The sequence below is a fragment of the Anopheles gambiae genome, chromosome X (genome assembly GCF_943734735.2).
Source record: "Anopheles gambiae chromosome X, idAnoGambNW_F1_1, whole genome shotgun sequence".
In the NCBI taxonomy this organism is placed as follows: domain Eukaryota; kingdom Metazoa; phylum Arthropoda; class Insecta; order Diptera; family Culicidae; genus Anopheles; species Anopheles gambiae.
The window spans coordinates 26,409,502-26,430,017 of record NC_064600.1 but is presented as its reverse complement, the minus strand read 5'-3'; the positions used below and the strand labels follow the sequence as shown (position 1 = coordinate 26,430,017).

General features: G+C 42.3%; 2 protein-coding genes and 2 pseudogenes across 2 annotated transcripts in view; 2 read left to right on the top strand and 2 right to left on the bottom strand.

Annotated features, from left to right (window-relative positions):
* The window catches only part of LOC1275196 (glutamate receptor ionotropic, NMDA 2B), a 133,986-nt gene extending 123,014 nt beyond the window's left edge, over positions 1-10,972 (top strand). The window contains exon 3 of the mRNA XM_061648132.1: positions 5,037-10,972. Within this exon, the coding sequence (XP_061504116.1) occupies positions 8,638-9,549 (912 nt within the window). The 5' untranslated portion in view covers positions 5,037-8,637 and the 3' untranslated portion in view covers positions 9,550-10,972. The remainder of the gene's footprint in view (positions 1-5,036) is intronic.
* LOC133391036 (uncharacterized) lies at positions 3,539-4,787 on the bottom strand (annotated as a pseudogene).
* Positions 10,973-11,818: 846 nt separating the features above from the next.
* On the top strand, positions 11,819-15,111 carry LOC133391816 (putative nuclease HARBI1). The gene is made up of 5 exons (XM_061648205.1): positions 11,819-11,940; positions 12,085-12,274; positions 12,347-12,491; positions 12,553-14,639; positions 14,714-15,111. The coding sequence occupies exons 1-4, from the start codon at positions 11,819-11,821 to the stop codon at positions 12,825-12,827; spliced, it is 732 nt and encodes a 243-aa protein (XP_061504189.1). The 3' UTR covers positions 12,828-14,639; positions 14,714-15,111.
* LOC133391819 (uncharacterized) lies at positions 12,890-13,663 on the bottom strand (annotated as a pseudogene).
* Positions 15,112-20,516: the final 5,405 nt, after the last annotated feature.

The window sequence follows — 20,516 nt, the reverse complement described above, 5'->3', positions numbered from 1 at the left end:
AAGCACAAGCAGGCAAGGTTATTCGTCGTGATCCTCCTGCTGCACATGGAGATTATCCTCTTTTGGCATGGCAAATTTAAAATCGAGCGCAGTCACTTATGCATAGCTTGCAATAAGAGCGATGAACAGAATACTGAGTTAGCTTTTTATCATGCAATGCACTACCAACATGTTTTCAGACAAATGCTTCTGTATCATGAAGCAATGATCCATTTTTTGTTTTTCCTTCCTAATAGCAAGTCAATGGCAGCCGTTTCACAGCTGCAGGTGATTGGAATGGAATACGCTTGATAAGATGGATGTTAAGATATGCACAAACACCATCCGATTGTTGCTGAGAAACATGCTGCAAATGATGCAACCACCGTGTCACATCAGCGCAATACCACCGTAGTTCAGGTTCTCCTTGTAATCGTTGGCCGATACGCGCAGCAATATAAAGTGATATCGATCAGCAACAGGTGGCACGCTTCGCATATCAGCTGTATATCTCCGTACTCGATGCCGTTGTATACCATATTCACAAAGTGACCCGCATTCACAGCACGAACCACCGTTCGATTTGATGCAAATAGTATACTGGGAGAAAGGTGACAAACCGGGTTAAATATCAGTCAATTGAAACACAAGATGTACTCACCTGGTAGATATCCTTAATCCACGGTAAAAGCATCCGGGTGCCCACCGGGCATGAGAGAAGGAACTATAAATTTTCCCCGTCAGAGTAAAGTCAGTCTTCGCGGTAAAGTTGATGCCTGGTTACCTAAAAAAGTAGAATAAAAAATAATCTAAATTAAACACAAACATTTGCCGTTTGATTTCTTAAACGTTAAAAATTAAGTAATATTTATAACTTCAATTTGTTCGTCACATCAATTTGTTCTACGCAAGTCCTTTGACTTTAATTATAAACATTAACTTACAGTACTCGTTATCGATCCATCCTTCCTCTACTGTCGTTAAACTTCATGTTAAAAAAGTTTCCTGGAACTTTAATAAATCCCATGAGCATATTTAAACTGCTTAATCATAATTCCCTTTCCTATATATAAATTGTCTCTTGCATCTTGTAAAATGTAAATGAATCCCTGTGTTAATTTATTTTATCCCGCCAGGCATTGAAACATCCCAATTACTTTCCTTTACAATCCCCTTTCCGATTTGCCATGTGCCACCATCCGCCCGAGTAGTTGCCAACTAGTCCGTGTATCGTAGCTTGGCTGGCACATGTTAACACTCTGCACGACAAGGCCATGTCGGAATAGGAGTTGAATGGGAGAGCCTCTATTATTCCTCAAAGGGGCTTCGGATCCCATCCCTTTGCAGAGCATGTTAGTGTATTAGTTTGTTAGTCGAAATGGGTAGAATCCAAATAGACAAAAAAAATTAAACAATTAAAGAATTAAAACAACCATCACCCATATCCTACTATAAAAATCTTGCTTCCATGATCACGAGGACACAGTAGCTCTTAATTAGAGATCTCAACGCCTCACTAGTACAAGACTTGCGGAAACGCGGGCATTACAGTGCATGGGGCCCCGCATGGCAAACATAAAGCTATGTACCAACAATGGTCATTGTCTCCCCATAAAAAATCATGCGATCATATAACTTAAAAAAGGAATAAAACTTAAAATATAACCAACAATAAATTAATAAAAATGTTAATCAGAAAAAGGGACAGTTAGTGACGGGTTGCATGAAATATGTTAGTTAATAAAGTTATTTTTTAGAAAAGTATGGAGAAGGGGAGTTAAGGAGATTACACTGGAAGATGTTTATGTTTTGTTTATGTTCATTTGTCCATCGATGGACAATAATGCCCTCTCGAACCATTTTAGCAATGTTTTACAATGAGTTCTTTACAATGGATTACAATAACATAGAACATAAAAATGTGCACTATGGAACCAAATTTAACACAGAAACACGATCATTTAACTCAGTTGGCAAAATCCTCGGCTCAAAAGCGTCGCTGACTGCGTTGAAAGCACGGCACATAAGTAGGAACGGGTCAGAGGAGCCAAATTGCGTTCTACGGTCGTCGAGGGCCAACATTGCCCGAGTCCGGAGCGGGCTGGCCGGAACCTACAGGTTGATGGCAGCCAGTAGTGACGGAGAGTCAATACGGCCGTCGAGAAGTCCCGTGATGAACGACAACCTGGCTTTTCGTATTCGCTCACTTAGGGTGGGTAGCCCGAGTAGTAAACACCTAGTCCGGTAATCGAGCCTTTGGTTCCATGAGCGAAGTGCAAATCGTGAAATTTTGCGCTGGATTGATTCCAATCGAGCTAACGGACGCGCTGCAGTTGGCCACCATACGATATTTGCATATTCCATCAACGACCGGATAAGTGAGCAATAGAGCGCCTTGGTGCAAGGTATATCATTAAGCTCGCGAGTCATATTGATAGCTAGTCCTATAGTTTCAGATCAGGATGTTTAAAGGAAGTAGAGGGTAGGCGAAGTGCAACAAATTTGCACTTGATCGCATAATGTGGTATTTCCACCGACCTGAATTTCCACCGAACCATTTTCATCTATCTTATAGATGTGTGGGTCGGTAGACAATAACTGGTCACCGTCTACTGACGCACTTAACTGTTCCGTCCAGGTTTCATACTGGATTCCAATTACGATGTACAACAGCGAAGAAATCCTCTTCGCTTCTAATAATTTTATAATGCCATTTTCGGTGGTTAAAAACCATTGATCCTTAAAGTTTGGCAGTAGGACAAAATCGGCGGTTACGTGTATACCGGCACCATTGCCCTTCAACCGGGGGTATGTTTGAGTAACATGATTGGTAGCCACTTGCACTGATGCAATTTCTTGTATACGGCCGGCTACCTGTTTTACTACATGCGTGCCCGATCTCACATATCGGCGCACAATTTGAAGATAATTCTCATACCGATATGCAGAATATTCAGAAACCGCTCCAAACATGTTAACGTCTCCTGACACGTGCAGGAGATTGTGGACGTTGCTGGTCATATGGGCTCGACCATAATACTGCGGAAAGTTCTTTACAAAGTTATATAAGAACTTTTCCGCAAGAGGCCAAAGATGCTTGTGTGCCGTTGAATTAAAAATCGTCACACTGCAAACGTAGCACAAGAAGTGATTGAATGCATCAAAAGACATAAAATCCTTCAAGACCGCAATACTAATATGAAGAAGGAAGGACCGAAATTCGGTGGCCTTCCAAAAATGGCGATATCGGAAGGATCGCATAGGGCGATTCACTTCCGAAGGAAGCCGTGTCTTTATCAAAAAAATATTCACGGCTCAAACTGATGGCAACCTTCGTATGGAACACCGTCGATCATATTAAAATTTTTAAGCTTTTCTAATGGTGATCGCCATGATTTGTGGTGGTCTTTGTCTATTCGTCGTTTAAAGCCGACGTCCGTACGCAGTTAGGCGTCCTCGGATTCAAAAATCATTTTCTGCTCCGAGTTGAGGTGTACTCCTTCACAAGTACACTTTAAGCACCCATGCGCTGCATTAAAGTAACCTGTACCTGGAAAGAAAGAAAACATAAAATAAAAAAACATTCTAAATTTTCATAACAATAGTGCTTTGCATACCTTTAGCAAATGCCCGCGCTGGAGAATCGGCGACAAATGCGCTTGGTAATAAGCGTACCACTTTGTCGCCAAACCGCAAGCCTGTTTCTTGGAGTCTATTAAAGTACTCCACTAGTGGGCCTAAGAACTCTTCCACCAGCCAAGGTTTAATTTGTCCGCAAAAAAGCCCGACAAGCATTACCGGAGCCTCAAGCAAACTTTCCACCCATATTAGAATTTTCCACAATTGCTTAGTGGAACTTTTAAATAGGGGAAGCCCGTCGATCGACATTTGTATTTTTAAAGTGTCGTGTTCGGGAATGGTATTTCTGTAAGAAAGGAAAAAACTAAATTAGGAACACTATGCAACCCAATACATAAAAAATTATAATTTATTGCTATAAGCACTTACCTAAAATAGTTGCGAAGGACCGTCTCAATCCCCTGGTACCAAAATTCACCGCCCGAGATCGTTTGTACTTCCAAACCGACCTCGATGGGAGTTTTGAGGAATGTCCGCGCATCTTTTGGAACGTCTAAATGATACTTAACAACATGCCCGTCATGGGTTCAATCCCCAAATAGACCGCGCGCCATACGTAGGACAGACTATCCTGCTATGGGGGGAATCAATTAGTCACTGAAAGCCAAGCCCACAAGTGGGTACAGGCAGGCCTTGACCGACATCGGTTGTTGAAAAAGAAGAAGCAGAAATGATACAAATTCCGCAAGACCGCCAAAAGTAAATTGAGCGTCGTTCGCGGCACGTTTTTAACAATATCCCATGTTCTCAGGCCTTCAATGGGTGATAATTTACCCATGAAGGCCCAGGCTTCCTCCCAACACGCTGTGATATCTTCATCATCACTGCCGCGATCGGTATCCCCGTGATCACTGTCTGAGTCTGAAAAAATAGATGGAAAAGGGTTAGTACTATCTAACTCACCGTCACCTTCAAGTAAATTGTTGTTAGTTGGATAGATGTTAGGCAAGTTGAAACCATCACCAGAAGTACTGCTACTATGTACATTGTTTTCACCTGAAAAGGCAAGACAAAAACACAACGTAATTAGTTTTGTGTGATGTTGACAGTCCTGAAAATATTTAAGAACAACTATTATAATTTACCCCTTTTTGGAAGTAAAAGAAAACATCAACATCATACTTAACAAAAAAAGCTGACTCTATTGAACCTATAGCTGGTTTACCCATCTTTTACCTTTAACAAACTTGATGATTAACACGAAGAACAATTAAAGTTATTATGGTATTGCGGGCAATACGGCCTTTTTCAACAGTTCCTACTGAATATAAAAAAGCATATCCTAAGGTATTTGAGATGAACCATGCTCAGCATGTTCTTCTATAAATAATTCTCACCAATACAAAAAACGCAATCGTTTCTGATGTCCTAATGCTTATCACTATGATTGTTTACTATCCATCTAATCCCAAATACAGCCCCCAAACAGTGAGTGGTCAAACAACGGGTATATCAACTAACATAGCAAATAAATGGGCAAACGAAGCCCAAATTTATTTTGCTAGATACGAGGCAGTCTGCTCGTGCCGATCGCTTACTCGACAATGCATATGCTGCACCTGTTTGGCACGTGGCGAAGCCGCCAAGTGAATCACTTCGTAACTCCAACGCTGCTGGTATCAAGAACGCGCGCTTAAGCCAAGTTGGAGAAATCGGTCCGACCCAGACGCTATCCGGCAGGCCCGGCATGATGCGAAAAGGGCTCTACACGGAAGTACGGCGTAGCGAACAGCCACCGTCGCCGTTATCATCACCGCGAGCAGTGGTGAGACTATACGCGCAAAGATGGCGAGACTTCGGCAACCGCATCGCCAAAACCGTCAGGAAAAGCGGAAGAGATTGACGGAGCAGAAACTGACAGCGGGGAGTCTGGGCATCCTTAGTTGGATATAACAAACTGCTCTTCCTAACGCCGATTCAAACGGCAGTGTGTGGCCTCCAAGTTGTATCGTAGCATTAAGCACAACCTAAAATACATAACAAATACTATATTCGTTTAATTAACTTACCATTTGAGGTAGATGGCAATGGAATAATTTCGGTCGATGTATAAGGTTTGGGTTGTGTCCATTCTGCCTCCGTTTGACGCTCGTATTTCTCCAAATAACGCATGCGTTTTCGCGAAATATTTGTATCCTGGCTCGAAGACATGATGAAAGCTGGAAGTTATATAAATTGCTCAAATTTAAACACAGAACGTTAGAGATAATGCTGGAAATGCGAAAAAAGCACTGCACACAAAAGCACTACACGACGCTGCACAATTTGACAATTGTTTACACAATTTTTTGTTCACCATCTAACATTCACTTGACATGTCAAAAAATTGCAAGCCCCAATGCGGGGATCAAAAAGGGGGTCTGAAGGGAGAGAAAGTGATGAGATCGAAGCGGTACGAAATTACCGTTGCAAAACCGCACGTTCGGAACGCTAAGTCCCAGAAGCCCAGAGCTACGAATGTGACAGAGAGGGCATGAGAAAATGAGTGAATTTGAGTGCCATTGTCGGGAGGGGAGCGCTTGAGTATACCAGTCCGGCAAAATGAGTGTATTTTTTTAGTGATTTGAGTACCGTCCCCCGTTAGCAGTTACTCTTAGAGGAATGAGTTACACCCTCGCGCGAGCCCTCCCCCTCCCCACCCGTAACGCACGGTGCGCTCTGCAGTTCTCAATGTGTTGTGTTCTTTCCAATCATGCTACCAACACATCCAAAGATATTTGTTTCTTTCGTTTCTCGTTTTCTTTCATGCATTGCCACGATCGCAAATACGCACTTATTCTAACAAGAAACACAAACACGGTCATTTTTTATTTCATTAAAAACTTTATTGAAACATAAATTACACTTTCACAACACATCCTTCATACTCACGTGGGAAACTTGTCGACAATCTGCGTTGCCTCTGTTCAGCAAATTCTTACCTGTCGATGCACGCACTGCATGTGCGTCTGTACACACTGTTCACTTCACACTTTATCAAAACACACCGGCGCACGAGACTTATAACGAAATGTGCATCAACGCACAAACACTGCGCGCGGGACTTAGAACAAAACACGCACAACCATCTCGCGTCGCGCTGTACTGATGGTTTTGTACGCGTAGGAGGGGGGACATACGGAGCGATGGTTCGATGCTGTAGTGTAAGCGAGACAACACGATGTGACGAGCAGCTCCAAGTTGAGCTCGCTGAAAGAAGACACACACACATATTCACAGACGGCTCGTCAAAGCACGGTATTTGTATTGGTGTTAGTGAAGCGCGCGTGTAACACAGAATGCGAACTCTCATCGCAGCGCGTTTCTCCTTGCTTCCTCAAGCTTCCTCATACCCCTCGGCCTGAATCACTCAACATTTGGGGTCTCATTGTTTGCGTGGTATTCTCTCAGAATTGAGTATTAGCAGGTCAACCCGTGCAGTGAGAATGTATGTGTTAATGTGTAGCGAAATTTGTCTCTGTATCTCATTCCCCCACTCCCAAAAAACCACATTCACTCTCCGCGCACTCTTACAATTTCGGCGCGCACGCTACGTACAACACAACGACCTTTTGTAGGTCGTTTTAACCGAGCGCACTGATCAAAGTCGCGATGGTTCAATCGGAACGCCGACACTCCAAATCAGAGATTTAGTATGAAAGAAAAAGTTTTTCTGACCAAATCGACAACACACACGCGATGACACACATCGTCACATCGACCGACGTCGATGGAAGTGAGTGATGTTCTAAAAATAGATCTGTTGGGCGAGTGATATGAGGGAGGGAGGAGAGGGGCGTAGAACAGAACATAAGCGTGAGTGAGTCGTCGCGTGTGTGTGTGGTGACACTCGAGAACTCATTTTTTGCTTTTTCCTGAAACCCACATGTTCCACATTTTTCTGATTTTAAGCAACCAAAGTAGAACGGGAAGTAGAAGGCTACTTCATATTCTATTTTCCTTACTACTTTCGAGCGTTTTGAATCGTTTGGGATATAGCCCGCTGTATGGTTTTCTTCGCAATTCGCACACTTCAGTTTATGTTCTGGTACTTTATCATCACTCGACGATGTACCCGCGGTGTTACGAACAGAGTTGAGCGGCACTGACAGCATAGGATAGTTAGAGTGATACGATAGGTTTGAGAGATCAAAGTCGTGTAATGTAGAGGAAGGATAAACGGCCAAAACGGTAAGAAAAGGTAAGATGAAAAGAGGATGGCGGTAAAAGGGGAAATTATATATAGGACCTCCACCAACGTCCTTTTCGGATCGAATCTCTGGGCAAATATATTGTAATTTTGGCGCTCGCCTCAAGCTGCCTAAAATAGTCTACGACTGGCAGAAATTTGAACAACATCCGAAAGCAGTTATAACATTCCAAAATTACTGTAGTTGTGAAGAAACCCGCTGAGTATTTGTTTGTGAGTGCAGTTCAACGGAAAATGTTCGGTGTTACGTCCAGCCAGCAGAAGGAAAACCGAGAGGTTGCCAGTTCGATGGTGAGGCAAGAGAGTGGCCAAGTTGAAGCGGTCGTGCCGCGAAGCAACAAAGTCGTTGGTGGAATGGTGAGCGGAGGTTTTCCGACTGCGGAAGGGTTATCGAACACGGAATCGAACACGGCACAGCCGAATGGCCCACGGAACGAGGCGGATTTGCGATCACCGTTGCGCAACCGTGGAGTGCATTGCGACGCCAGAGGAGTCAGTTCTTTTGATTGAAGAGGAGTCAGCAGAAATGTATGTGACGGAAAAACGCACCGCCGTTCCTAATGCACATCATTCTCGGCGCGCCGAGATTTTAAGAAAGAGAATTGAAGTGGAGAAGCAGCAGTTGAAGTTGCAGATTGAAGTATTGCAGATTAAAGTTGCAGATTGAAGTAAAGCAGAAGAATGGCTGCCCGCTACCGATCACTGTGGCGCAAACTCGGCTCCGGGTATGGCACCCCCTACCCCATGTTTCGCTAGCACCGCCAACGCACCACGAATGGTATATCAGGATCATCCCCAGGTTCCTGACTATATTACCTGGAGAAAGTACCATGATGAGGCGCATAGAAGAACTTCTTTCCAAATGCCGCCGAGTTAGCGCTCTAGAACTTACGCTGGCACCACCATATATTCAAGCGCTAACCTCACACAATTGCAAATTTCGGCCCGACAAGGTGCGGTTGGAAAAGAACTACCAGTATTCAGTGGTGCGGTGGAAAAGTTTCATTCGGATGTTTGAGCGATTGACGGAGTTATGTGGTTTTTCAGAGGCACAAAACCTACTACGACTTCAGCGAGCGTTGATCGGAGAGGCTAAAGAAAGTGTTGGATATTTGCTGCTATTGTCCGATGGGCTGAATGAAGTGATGGAAACGCTGGAGGTGCAGTTCGGTCGTCCCGACCAGATAATCGAAGCAATGGTTGAGAAAGTGAGAAGAATGCCGGCTCCTAATCCAGGTTGTTTAAGGTCCCTCGAGAAATTTGGGTTTTCTGTGCGAAATATGTGCGCGACAATAGAGGCTCTCAAATTACCCGAATATGCATACGATGTTGCACTACTACGTGAGCTCGTTTTGAAACTACTATCGGAAGCCGCACTTGATTGGGCACGGTACAAACGGCAGCTGCGGTTTGTAAGTTTGTCAGAATTTGGGCACTGGATTAGTCAATTGGCACGCGACGCTAGCGACGCTATCGTAGACCCTCCTAGTCGTAACGCAAACGAGCAGCGGATTAGTACGGGAAGGCGGCAGCCATCTCAAGACTTTCGTTCACAAAATCATCAACCGTCTCGTCAGCCTCCACGAATTCACCCACCAGCGATTCGTGCACCTCAAACCGCCAACTGGAACACACACACGACAGGCGCTCAAGTTGGCAATTCGATACGGTCACCACAAACGTCATCGGGAGAAGGTTCATCGGGCGTACACATCCACTGCAAGTTGTGCAAAGGAACGTGACAATTTTTATCTAACTGCTGTGCGTTTTTACAGTTTTCGGTAGCAGCACGCATAGCGTTCGTTCGCACAAGGCAGCTTTGCATGAAGTGCCTAGTTGCCCACCAGACACCTTGTCTTATAACTGCTCTTTGCGGAATGGATAGGTGCGAAGCCGTGCACCATGCTCTGTGTTCCGGTATAGGCGCCCAGATCGTCAGTGGAACTCTGCAGCACGCATTCAGGTACCGAGGATCGAGTTTTATTGAAATACCTGCCAATTAAAGTGTACGGACCTCGTGGCTCCGTAGACACCTATGCGTTTATAGACGACAGATCGTCGGCAACGTTTATGGGCAGCGCGCTTCTAAGCGAAGTTGGAGTAACTGGTACTCCCTTCCCCTTTGCCTGCAATGGACTGGGGGAGTGACTCGACAGGAAAATGATTCAGTAAGGCTGAAAATCGTTGTATCTGTAAAGAACGAAAACCGTTAATACGAGTTACATAACACCAGAACGGTAAATAATCTGGCCTTACCTAAACAGTCGTTGCTAGTGCCCCAGTTGACTTCTAGTTACGAGCATTTAAAGGGCCTTCCGACCGACTCATACGCCACCATCCAGCCACGAATTCTTATAGGAATTGATAATTGTCACGTGACCAGACCACTCAATAGCGTTGAAAGAAGGTATAATGAGCCCGTTGCCTCCAAAACTCGGCTAGGATGGGTTATATACGATTCCTGTCCAATCGCCAAGAACGTCCCAGGTGCGACATACTTGAACTTTCATGTGCGCTCGTGTGATGGAGTAAGTGAAGAGCTACAAAATACAGCGTTGAAGAATCATTCTGCACTAGAAATCATCAGAGCCGAAAGACCGTCTAAAGAGAGGCGGTGTAGAGAAGATGCAATGTTGACCCAACAGGAGCTAGCGGATGCAGAAAATACTTTGGTTAAGCATATCCAACCGGGAGCATACTCACGTGATAGCTGTAGTTCAATGCGTCAAACTGAGATCGTTCATTCCAGGCGTAGCGATTCGGAGAAGGACAGTTCGCTTCACACCGTCCTCGACGGCCGAGGGCTACTGGTAGTGGACGGGCGTTTGATCAACACCAGTGTACGCAACCCGCCAACGAGTGGTCTAATCATATTGCTTTCAAAACATCGTGGTACACTTATATTAATCCTTGAGTTTTGTGGTCGTTTCAGGCACCGCAACGATATTTCTGTCATCAACGAAGTCCGTCCGCGCTTCAGAATACCGCGGTTGCCGAAAACGTGTGCGGATGCCACCCAAAGCTGTCGGATCTACCGCATTCGGGAGGCCAAGCTCGATCCCCCGATCATGGAAAGTCAACTGGATCCCGGAACTTTGATGAGACATCGAGCATTCATGAACATCGCGATCGACCACGTCAGGCCCATTTGCGCTTCGATAGGACGACGCACAGAGAAGCGGCGGGGCGTATGGTATATGTGCGCTACGGTCAGGGCGGTACACTCGGGAGCAGTGCCGTTACTCTCCAGAGGCGACGGAACAAACAGTGCGGAAGCAGCCCGCGAGTTGATGGAAGGGGTTGCCGAGGTTGACTACGAAGCGCTTATGATGGAGTTCTTCGGTCCGGTGGTAAAGTGGCCGTTTAACCGTGTCGGCCAGCCTCCCGGCCGATAGATGAAAACGATAGTTGTTGATGAATACTTACCGCGTAACTTCGGGCTAATGGGTGGGTGGAATCCGTAGTTTATAAGAAAGATGTGCAAGCCAGACGAGCCGCGGCGGGAACGCAAAGGGTATTTACAAAAGGCCAGCAACGTAATTGGCCGTATTGTACGTGAGAGGTGGGAAAACAGAAGTCGATTTTAGCACTGGCGAGACGGAATAGTGGCATGGTCCCGCTCAAAGTGGGTATAAGGGAGGTGTCGTCATGTAGAACATTTGGTCGTCAGCGCTACAGAAAAAAAAAACCGGATCGACGGCAGTTGTCAAAACCAACGCGCGCTGTTGGTGTATGTTTGTGTGAGTGTATGAGAGACATAAGGCCCGATTATTAAACACAAACGGAAATGACACAAGACAAGTTCGTCAAGACAAACGGAAAATAGGTATGCATTTTGAAACCGTTCTTGTGACACACAAGTTTCGTTAAATTTTTTCTTTCGTTAAAGCTGTGTCAAAGCCTTTGTCGATGTGTCAAAATGTTCAAAATCAAAATAAAAAAACGTAAACAAGTTTAATTAAGAAACATACGTTTCGTAAGCTAACAATAATCCTTGTTTTAAACATCGAAATGATTTTCTCCCACTTCGTAAGTGACGATAGCAGCAGTGAAGAAGAAACAACGGTAGATCTGGCAAAACAGCGTCCACTGCTTCGAAGTGTTTTCGACCCGTTACAGCTATTTAACCAAGCGTGAGTTAAGCATGCGGCTCATTTGTGCAAGGCTGAAGGAGGCTACCAAAATGGAACAGGCAATGATTACAAAATAGCTATTGCCCAGCCTACTTTCTCGGTAGCCTTTGCAAAGTGCTTGAACATAATCAAAGAAACTCTTAGGAACAAATGGATCTCTTTAGCGATGGAACCAAATGAGCAACAAGATGCACGACGATACTTCTTCTCAAAAAGTGGCATCCCTGGTGTTGTGATGTGTGTTGATGGAACACACATAAAAATTATTGCACCAGTGGACGATTACAATCAGCATTGTAACCGGAAGGGCTATTACAGCCTAAACGCGATGATTGTAAATAAAGCTTTCAGTTTTTTTTTTGTCTTATGTTGGGTGCTTCAATATTATTTTTCTTCGTACCGGTAGATTTGCGACCATCTCATAAAAATTCGTTATGTGAATGCCAAATTCGGAGCAGTCAATCACGATTCACATATTTGGAATGTAAGTGGAATGGACAACTTTTCCGAAACAAAACATCGACGCGGAGAAACTGCATTCAAGATACTAGGTAATACATTAAACCATCCTATGGGTATTTGTTTATGTAAATAATATTTAAATTCTCACAGGTGATGCTGGATACCCGTCAAAATCGTGGTTAATAACACCAAAACGTAATCCTGCTCTCAACACACCAGAAGCTGCCTTTAATAAAAACCATGCTTTTGGTAGGAAAATAGTGGAGCGTACGAGCGGGTTGCTCAAAAATAGATTTAGATGTTTGTTAGGTGCTCGACAGTTGCACTACACCCCGGTAAAAGTAACTCAAATAACGAACGTATGTTGCATCTTACACAACATGTGTATTGCGTATGGAATGGAAGAGCCAAACTCAGATGAATAAGAGGCAGCACAACTAAGTTAGCGATTGAGTTCTATTTTTTATTTTTTATTCATCACAAAAGTTCACATCAGCGCTGCTGTTGCGTTCTCTATAGCGCCAGCTACCTTCGTTAGAGCAGCGGTGGATTCTTTTTGCGCCTCTATGTTGCGCTTCATGAGCTGTAGCAGCTCTTCGTTTTGGCGCAACACCGCCTCGGTGTTTCTGCGCTTCCGGCTTCGTTTCTGTCGAGCTTTGGTTACCACCGGGTTTTGCTGCTCGTTATTTGCCATCTCAATATATGGCTGCTCGTTGTCGATGTTTGGCTCGTTATTGTTAATCGCCAACAATTGGTTGTTGTTGTTGTTGTTGCTGTCCATCGTGCAAAGCTGATCGCCGAAAGAACGGCCAGAGTTGCCTTCTATTGTGGCCTTTAAGTTGGTTAAGTCAGCAACTCGTTCCTCCTCGTCGTTTAAGGGCCGTTGATGGAACAGCCCGCCACCAGTAGCCAACAACGACGCTTTATTGACTAGCAGCTTTTTTTTACCGCACATTTATAATCGAACCATACCTGTAAAAACAGACATCAAAAATTAAAAGCAAAATGTATAGAAGTATTGTTGCTCTTTTAATCATACCCGCTTCCACGTTGCACCCGTTCGAATTGGCGGTCCAAGGGCGTTAAGATGCTCGGCCATCTCTTCCCAAAAAGCGGTCTGGTCACCCTTGAACATCCCTCTAGCGATGTCGGGGACAACTTCCAACTTGTCGACCATTTTTTGGTACTGCATTCTGGTTGTGCGGGCGTCTTTGTTATACCTAAAAGTGTGTGCAGTATTGTATTTGTGTTTGTGTTTCATAATACATATCTTGGCAGTGTGCTTGTGAGTTTGTGTTTCGTTAATTTTTATTTTTCCAACACACAACACAAACGTATGTCATAATACAAATCTTCCGATTTTGACAACTTGTCTTTACAATTTATGTTTAATAATCGGGCCTATAATGTTTACATTTGAAGCAAATTTACTTCGGTGAAATTCTTGAAAATTTTACTTGATCATTTATCAAAAATTGAGTGCAAAGTGTTACTTCAATGGTTCATAAACACATTCCGGGTAATTATTTCGATGTTTTCTTGGTAGATTCTTGGTTATATGCTAAGAAAACAGTGTTTTTTTATATTAACAAATCAACACAACTTGTGTGTTTACTTCTTGAGCGGCTATTGACAACACTAAACATAGAGATTAAAATTAAGCACATTTTTTGTATACATTTTTAGTTATATTATTTTAATGATATTTCTTTGAGATAGAGTAGACATAAGAAATATAGATCTCATTCATTTAGTGTATACATTTGCTTCATTTAGTGTATAGAGTGTATGGTAAATTTAGTTCCAGTTAGTGTATTTGCTTGTTGATATACCTATTTGCATTAAAAAAACTGTAAGATTGTAACTTTTTGGAATATTACATCTGAAAGTATCTGGTAAGTTGATAATTTATTATGTTATGTTTCGAATCAATCATAATAACACACATTTCTCCTTCGATTAAGACATTAAAATGCCGTATAGGTCGTGTGCGGCGGTGTTTTGTGGAAACAACAGTAACACTGCAAAGCAATGGGGCCTCAATATTGTTTTCCATAGTTTTCCTTCCGAACCTGATGTGTATTGGATATGGATACAGTTTTGCGACCGTTATGAAAATTGGACACCGAACAAAAGTGCCGCAATTTGTTCTCAACACTTTCGAAGAGAGGATTATCAATTAGGGAACACGCCGCTCTCAAGCATTCCAAATAATATTCGACGTTTACACTTAAAAGGTATTGGTTTTGTGTTAACACTCATAATTCTTGCAAGCTAGTTTTTGTGATTATCCTTTTCATCATTTTTACAGCTATCCCAACTGTGGTTAATACAAATATTGACCCAGTCAAACAACCAGAAAACACCGAAACATGCTGCAATGTAAACGTTTTAGAGCATGGTTACCAAAACCCACCCAGTAATAATGCCTCACACGAAACATTAAACGAAAACATAAATAATGAAAAGGATGCAAAAATAGCAGCTTTAGAATTAGAGCTCAAGAAATTACAAAACGTTCAAAAAATTAATGAAACATGAACTGAGCACAACCGAAATTTATGAAACAATCTAGAACGTTTGAACACAGAAAACAAGCTTCTGCAAAAGAAAATTTCATGTCTAAAAAAAGGACACGATAAAAAACAAAAAATAAATCTTTTAAATCAACAACCAAAATCTCGGCCAATAAAAATTTGCTCAAAAATACATTGTCAGCAAATCAAATTGATTTAATTTTAAACAGAAAAAAGAGAGTGATTTGGACTAAAGAAGAAATCAGTGCAGCATTAACCTTAACATATTTAAGCACAAGAGCCTATAAGTATCTGTTAAAAGATTTGAAATATCCTCTTCCCTCATTCAGCACTTTGCTGCGTTACGCTAAAAAAATTAATTTAAGTCAGGGTATATTGGAAGACATGATAAGACACCTACTAGTCTTTATCAAATACATGGGAGCCTAGAGATCGTGAATGCGTCCTAAGTTTCGATGAAATGAAAATTTGCAAGATGATGGAGTATGATCAGGCTGCCGATGAAGTTGTAGGGCCATAGGTAGTTATGGCAAGAGGCCTTTTCCATAAATGGAAACAACCCGTTTTCTTGGTGTTTGATAAAAAAATGACAAAAGACATAATAGTTACTTTAATTCAAGAGTTAGCCGAACAAAACATTAGTGTTGTTACTATTTTTAGTGACAACTCGTCATCTAATTTAGGTTGCTGGTGAGAATTGGGGGTGCCTAATCCTATTGAACCGTATTTTAAACATCCAAAAACGGATAAAAATGTATACATTGTACCCGATGTACCCCATTTGCTAAATTTTTTAAGAAATTGGTTCATAGATCATGGATTTTGGTACAGAAGGCTGGTTATTAAGGCGGACCTTCTATTTGATTTAGTGGCAAAACGAGATCAGGCAGAGTTAACGCCGTTATATAAGTTAACAAGAAACCATCTTATAATGACCTCTCATGAAAAGCAGAATGTACGACGAGCGGCTCAAGTTCTTTCGCGTACGACAGCTATATCATTAAGACAATACTATCCTGAAAATGACGAAGCCTCGAAGTTGGCAGATTTTATAGAAGTAGTAGACTTATGGTTCAGCATATCTAATTCGTACACGTCTTTTGCAAAATTAGATTACAAGAAATCATTTACAGGGAATGAAAATCAAAAAAAGGCATAACAGGACATGTTCAATCTCATATCGACAATGACTATTATTGATAAGGCAGGCATGCAGATTTATCAAAAGTCGTTGCTAATGCAAATAACATCACTAAATTTAATATTTGACAAAACAAAAACACGGCATTACATTTTTTTCAACACATAAGATAATGGGTAGTTGAAAATATGTATATATTATTTGAATGGGTAGTTGAAAATATGTGTATATATATATATATATATATATATATATATATATATATATATATATATATATATATATATATATATATATATATATATATATATATATATATATATATATATATATATATATATATATATATATATATATAGTTATGTACACATGCGCTACGCGCTATGATACAGGTGCTAAGTAAGAATACGGTCGCAAGCGAGCCATCGATGTTACTCCACGCGCGGAGTCAGGTTCCAACGGGAACTCCACTGGAAGCAGGTTCCCACGACCAGGTGTGGTGTCGTATGTTCAGACGGACCGAGGCAACATGATCATCATAAACGTGGACGACTACGTGACCGGCAAACCTGGCAGCACTGAAAACACCAGCCTAGCTAAATATATATATATATATATATATATATATATACTTCTCATCATTCTTTATTTTTATTCCAGCTGAATCAAGATGTTTTGGAAAAATTTTTCTCTCAACTGAGGCAACTTGGAGAGGGTATACGACCACCCTACACCTATGAGCTGCTTACATCGAATAAGAACAATCGTACTGGGAAAAACACCAAGTATTATAAAGGACCAAACCCATTTACCTCGTCCTCATCTGGCACACGATGACTCTGTATCCATAGAGCAACGTATTGCAGAGGAAAACGAAAATGACGGATATCGAGACGAGAGAAATGACGACTACGTGTTAGCTGAACTATACTCCTCTGGTGATATCATGCCTACTCTCAATGAACCGGAAGGAGATGCAGAAGATTTTCTATCAAGTGATGGTAGTTCATTAAGTAGCACGATGATCGAATTACCAGAACAGGACAGCGATGGTCTTGAATATGTGATGGGATACATAGCATCTAGACACGTAGATAAGTTTCCGTTACTAGATTTGGGTAAGCAAAGCTTGCACTTTACTACAGATCATAGCTATAGCTTCCCGCCATCATTCTTGCGCCATTTGTCTATAGGTGGATTGTTTTCCCATCAGAATCGTTTTTAAAGCAAGGATTTAAAATGAAAAAAAATCCAGAAACTACATCCTGATGGCAAATTAACCAAAACAAAAGGTATCGTTTAAAAATTGACAAATCGTATCGTAAAAAAATGCCTGAAATACCCTTACCAATAATAAGAAGCTTTGCAAAGCAACGTATTTGCATAAGAATAAAATATGAAAACATAAAAATAGCTAACGAAAAAAACCAACAATCTCAAAGAGGCATAGCAGGACGTTCAAAATCGGCAAACAAATGAAGAAAAACAGTAACTTACCAATTTGTTACACATTTTTCAAATTAAAGTTAAAGTTTTTGTTAAATTCTTATACTTTACATGTTTAAAGTAATGTAGTTACCATTTATTAGAGCATCGATATATTATAATTTTTTTTTTGTACGAATTATATTACGAATATACAACTCATTTCAGGAATGATTCCATATCAATCAATCATCAAATGAACCCTCTATATATCACAAACTCTCTGGTAGAATATCACAAGAGAACGCATTTGATTAATGAAAAAAATTAATTGATAACCGAGAAAATATATTATTGGTTGACATCTAAGATAAGTTCATCAAAGAAATATCATCTATTATTTACTCAGAGTTTCTGATGCTATGCAGATATCGATTGAAAGCTAATTATGTATGATTCTCGTTTCTAAAATGACGGATGAAGATCTACGAAATTTTAATAGTATCCTGGCTTTAACTCTAGACTAATCGAACAACACACCCTCGCACCCCTTGTACAATACTTCAGATATGGTTTGCGTTCTGAAAACGTCTGTTGCTGACGGTCGTGAGTCCTTTCCTACAGGAGGCATTTTCGCGATGCATGGGGTTGTATAATAGATTCTTGTGTTTCACTCCTCGGGTGTCAGTTATAAAATCATTATCGTATTCTGCACATGTGGGTACACTGGTGGACATAAAAATAGGATCTTTTTTCTGTGACCGAAAGACATAGTTCTTGTCAGAAATATTTGGTAGCCCTGAAAAGGACTGTCTAAGTGGTTGTTGGGAGGTGGTGTTGCGGTGTTCCACAGAGCGAAAACACATTCTAACGGTCAATGTGGTGACCGTTATTCACTATCACTTCCTCACAGCGTTTGGCCATATCGCCGATGAGGTTACGGCATTCGCTTCTGGGTATGCGTTCCCACATAGCCTCGCAGCGTGTCCATAGATCATCGGCTGAACGTGCAGACTGGTTCTTAAGCTGATGCTTGAGAGTTGACCACAGATTTTCAATCGGGTTTAGGTCAGGACTCAACGCAGGCCACGGTTGAACTTGCACATCCTGGTTTGCCAAATAACATTTAACTGTTCGCGATGTGTGCTTAGAGTTGTTATCATGCTGAAAGATGTAATGCTCTTCGTCTCCGAATTTTTGTCGGGCGTATGGCAACATCTTACGACTAAGTATTTTTCTATACCCTTCCGAGTTCAGTGTCCCTTTGATACGGAACAAAGGACCCGCGCCGTGCCAGGAGAAGCAACCCCACACCATTACGTGGCCGCCTCCGTGCTTTAGGGTTTTTATAGTATTTTTTGGATGATACGCCTGTTTAGGAAGGCGCCAGACGTATTTAGTGCCGTCTGAACCATCCAGATTGATTCTGGACTCATCCGAAAAAATGATTTTGCTCCACCAAAAGATGGATGCAGCTAAATGTTCTTCGGCAAACCGAATGCGCGCTTCTACGTGGTGCGGCAGCAGCTTACGAACCTTCCGCGGTCTCCGGGCACAGAACCCAGCGGCGTGTAAACGGCGAGACACCGTTTTCGCCGAAACTTGCAAATCAAGCTCCTGCTTGATACGAGCGCAAGTTTTGAAAGGATCCGCCCTGATCATCTCAACCATCTGCGCGTCAACGTCGGCCGTTGTTTTTCGCGGACGACCTGTCGATTTACCCGTAGCCTCGCTACGAATGGCGTTGTCCACAAACGTCCGCGAACGGCCGAACGCCTCGCAGATTGTCTTGATCGGCACGTTCTCACGATATAGCCCCTGAATGTGTTTTCGCTCCTCTGGTGTGCAGTGCTTTCCGCGACCCATGATGATTTTGTGGAATTTTTAAATAGCAACCTTTCACCTTGACCACTGATGGAAGAATGAAGCGCAACACGGTTTGGCTCTCCTCTCCTGGCACTCAAAACTCAGATAAGTAGAAACTCACCACAAATGCGAGTATAAAAGGCAAACAAACAGCGATTGCAAATTCAGTACGCCTCCAACTGTTGGCGATGACACACCTAGTGAACGCAAAAAAAAACACACAAATTTTTTTTTCCTATTTTTATGTCCACCAGTGTACCTACTTATCACTCTTCGCACATCGGTTCACGATCGGGATCAACAGAACATGGTACATATCGATCTTTACTACGTGCTTCACGTAACAAGCCGCTTCTTTCATATTCAGTGTGATAATCGCCAGAAGACAGTTCACGCAATAGGCAGCCACCTCGAGTCCCATGAAGCTCGTGGACAATATGGCCACCTTCTTGACTAACGCGAGTTGCTCATTGACCTGCTTGGCATCGGCCGCCGTACGCAGTACGCAAACGTTGCACAAGTAGGCACCCTCAATCGTAAGTCGGCCAGGATTCGAATCAGTCGAAATGTACGCCTAATAGTACCAGATCTGATAGCCAATGTCCCAATGGCACCGTCCAGCTTCGTTACTGCAGTGCCCAGCATGATTTCGATGTCGTTATGTATCGTCGTAGAACTGTTGCGTAAGCAGCAGGACATTTTCAAGATTTAGGTCTATCATTTTGCTCACCTTCACCCGGCCGTAAGTTAGAGAATTTCCCTTCTTTATCATCACTATCCACCCGTGTGTGATAAGGTTTAAACCCGCAGATAGAAAAAGCAAGCAAAACAGGACAGCATAGTTTGCTTATGGTTCCTGTAATAACAAAGATGAAGGAAAGTATAATGATCTAATGATTATTTCTTTGAACAAAATAGTTCAAATAAGATACTTCGACTGATATTGTGCCTGTAGCTTGAGCAGCATCATCACTGTGTGTGTAGATTCTGTTGGTAAACAAAAATCGACGGCAGTTGTCAAACTGATTTCCAAAATGGCAACATGCCTAACGCTAAGAAGACTTCTTCTTCTTCTTTGGCTCAACAACCGATGTCGGTCAAGGCCTGCCTGTAACCACTTGTGGGCTTGGCTTTCAGTGACTAAT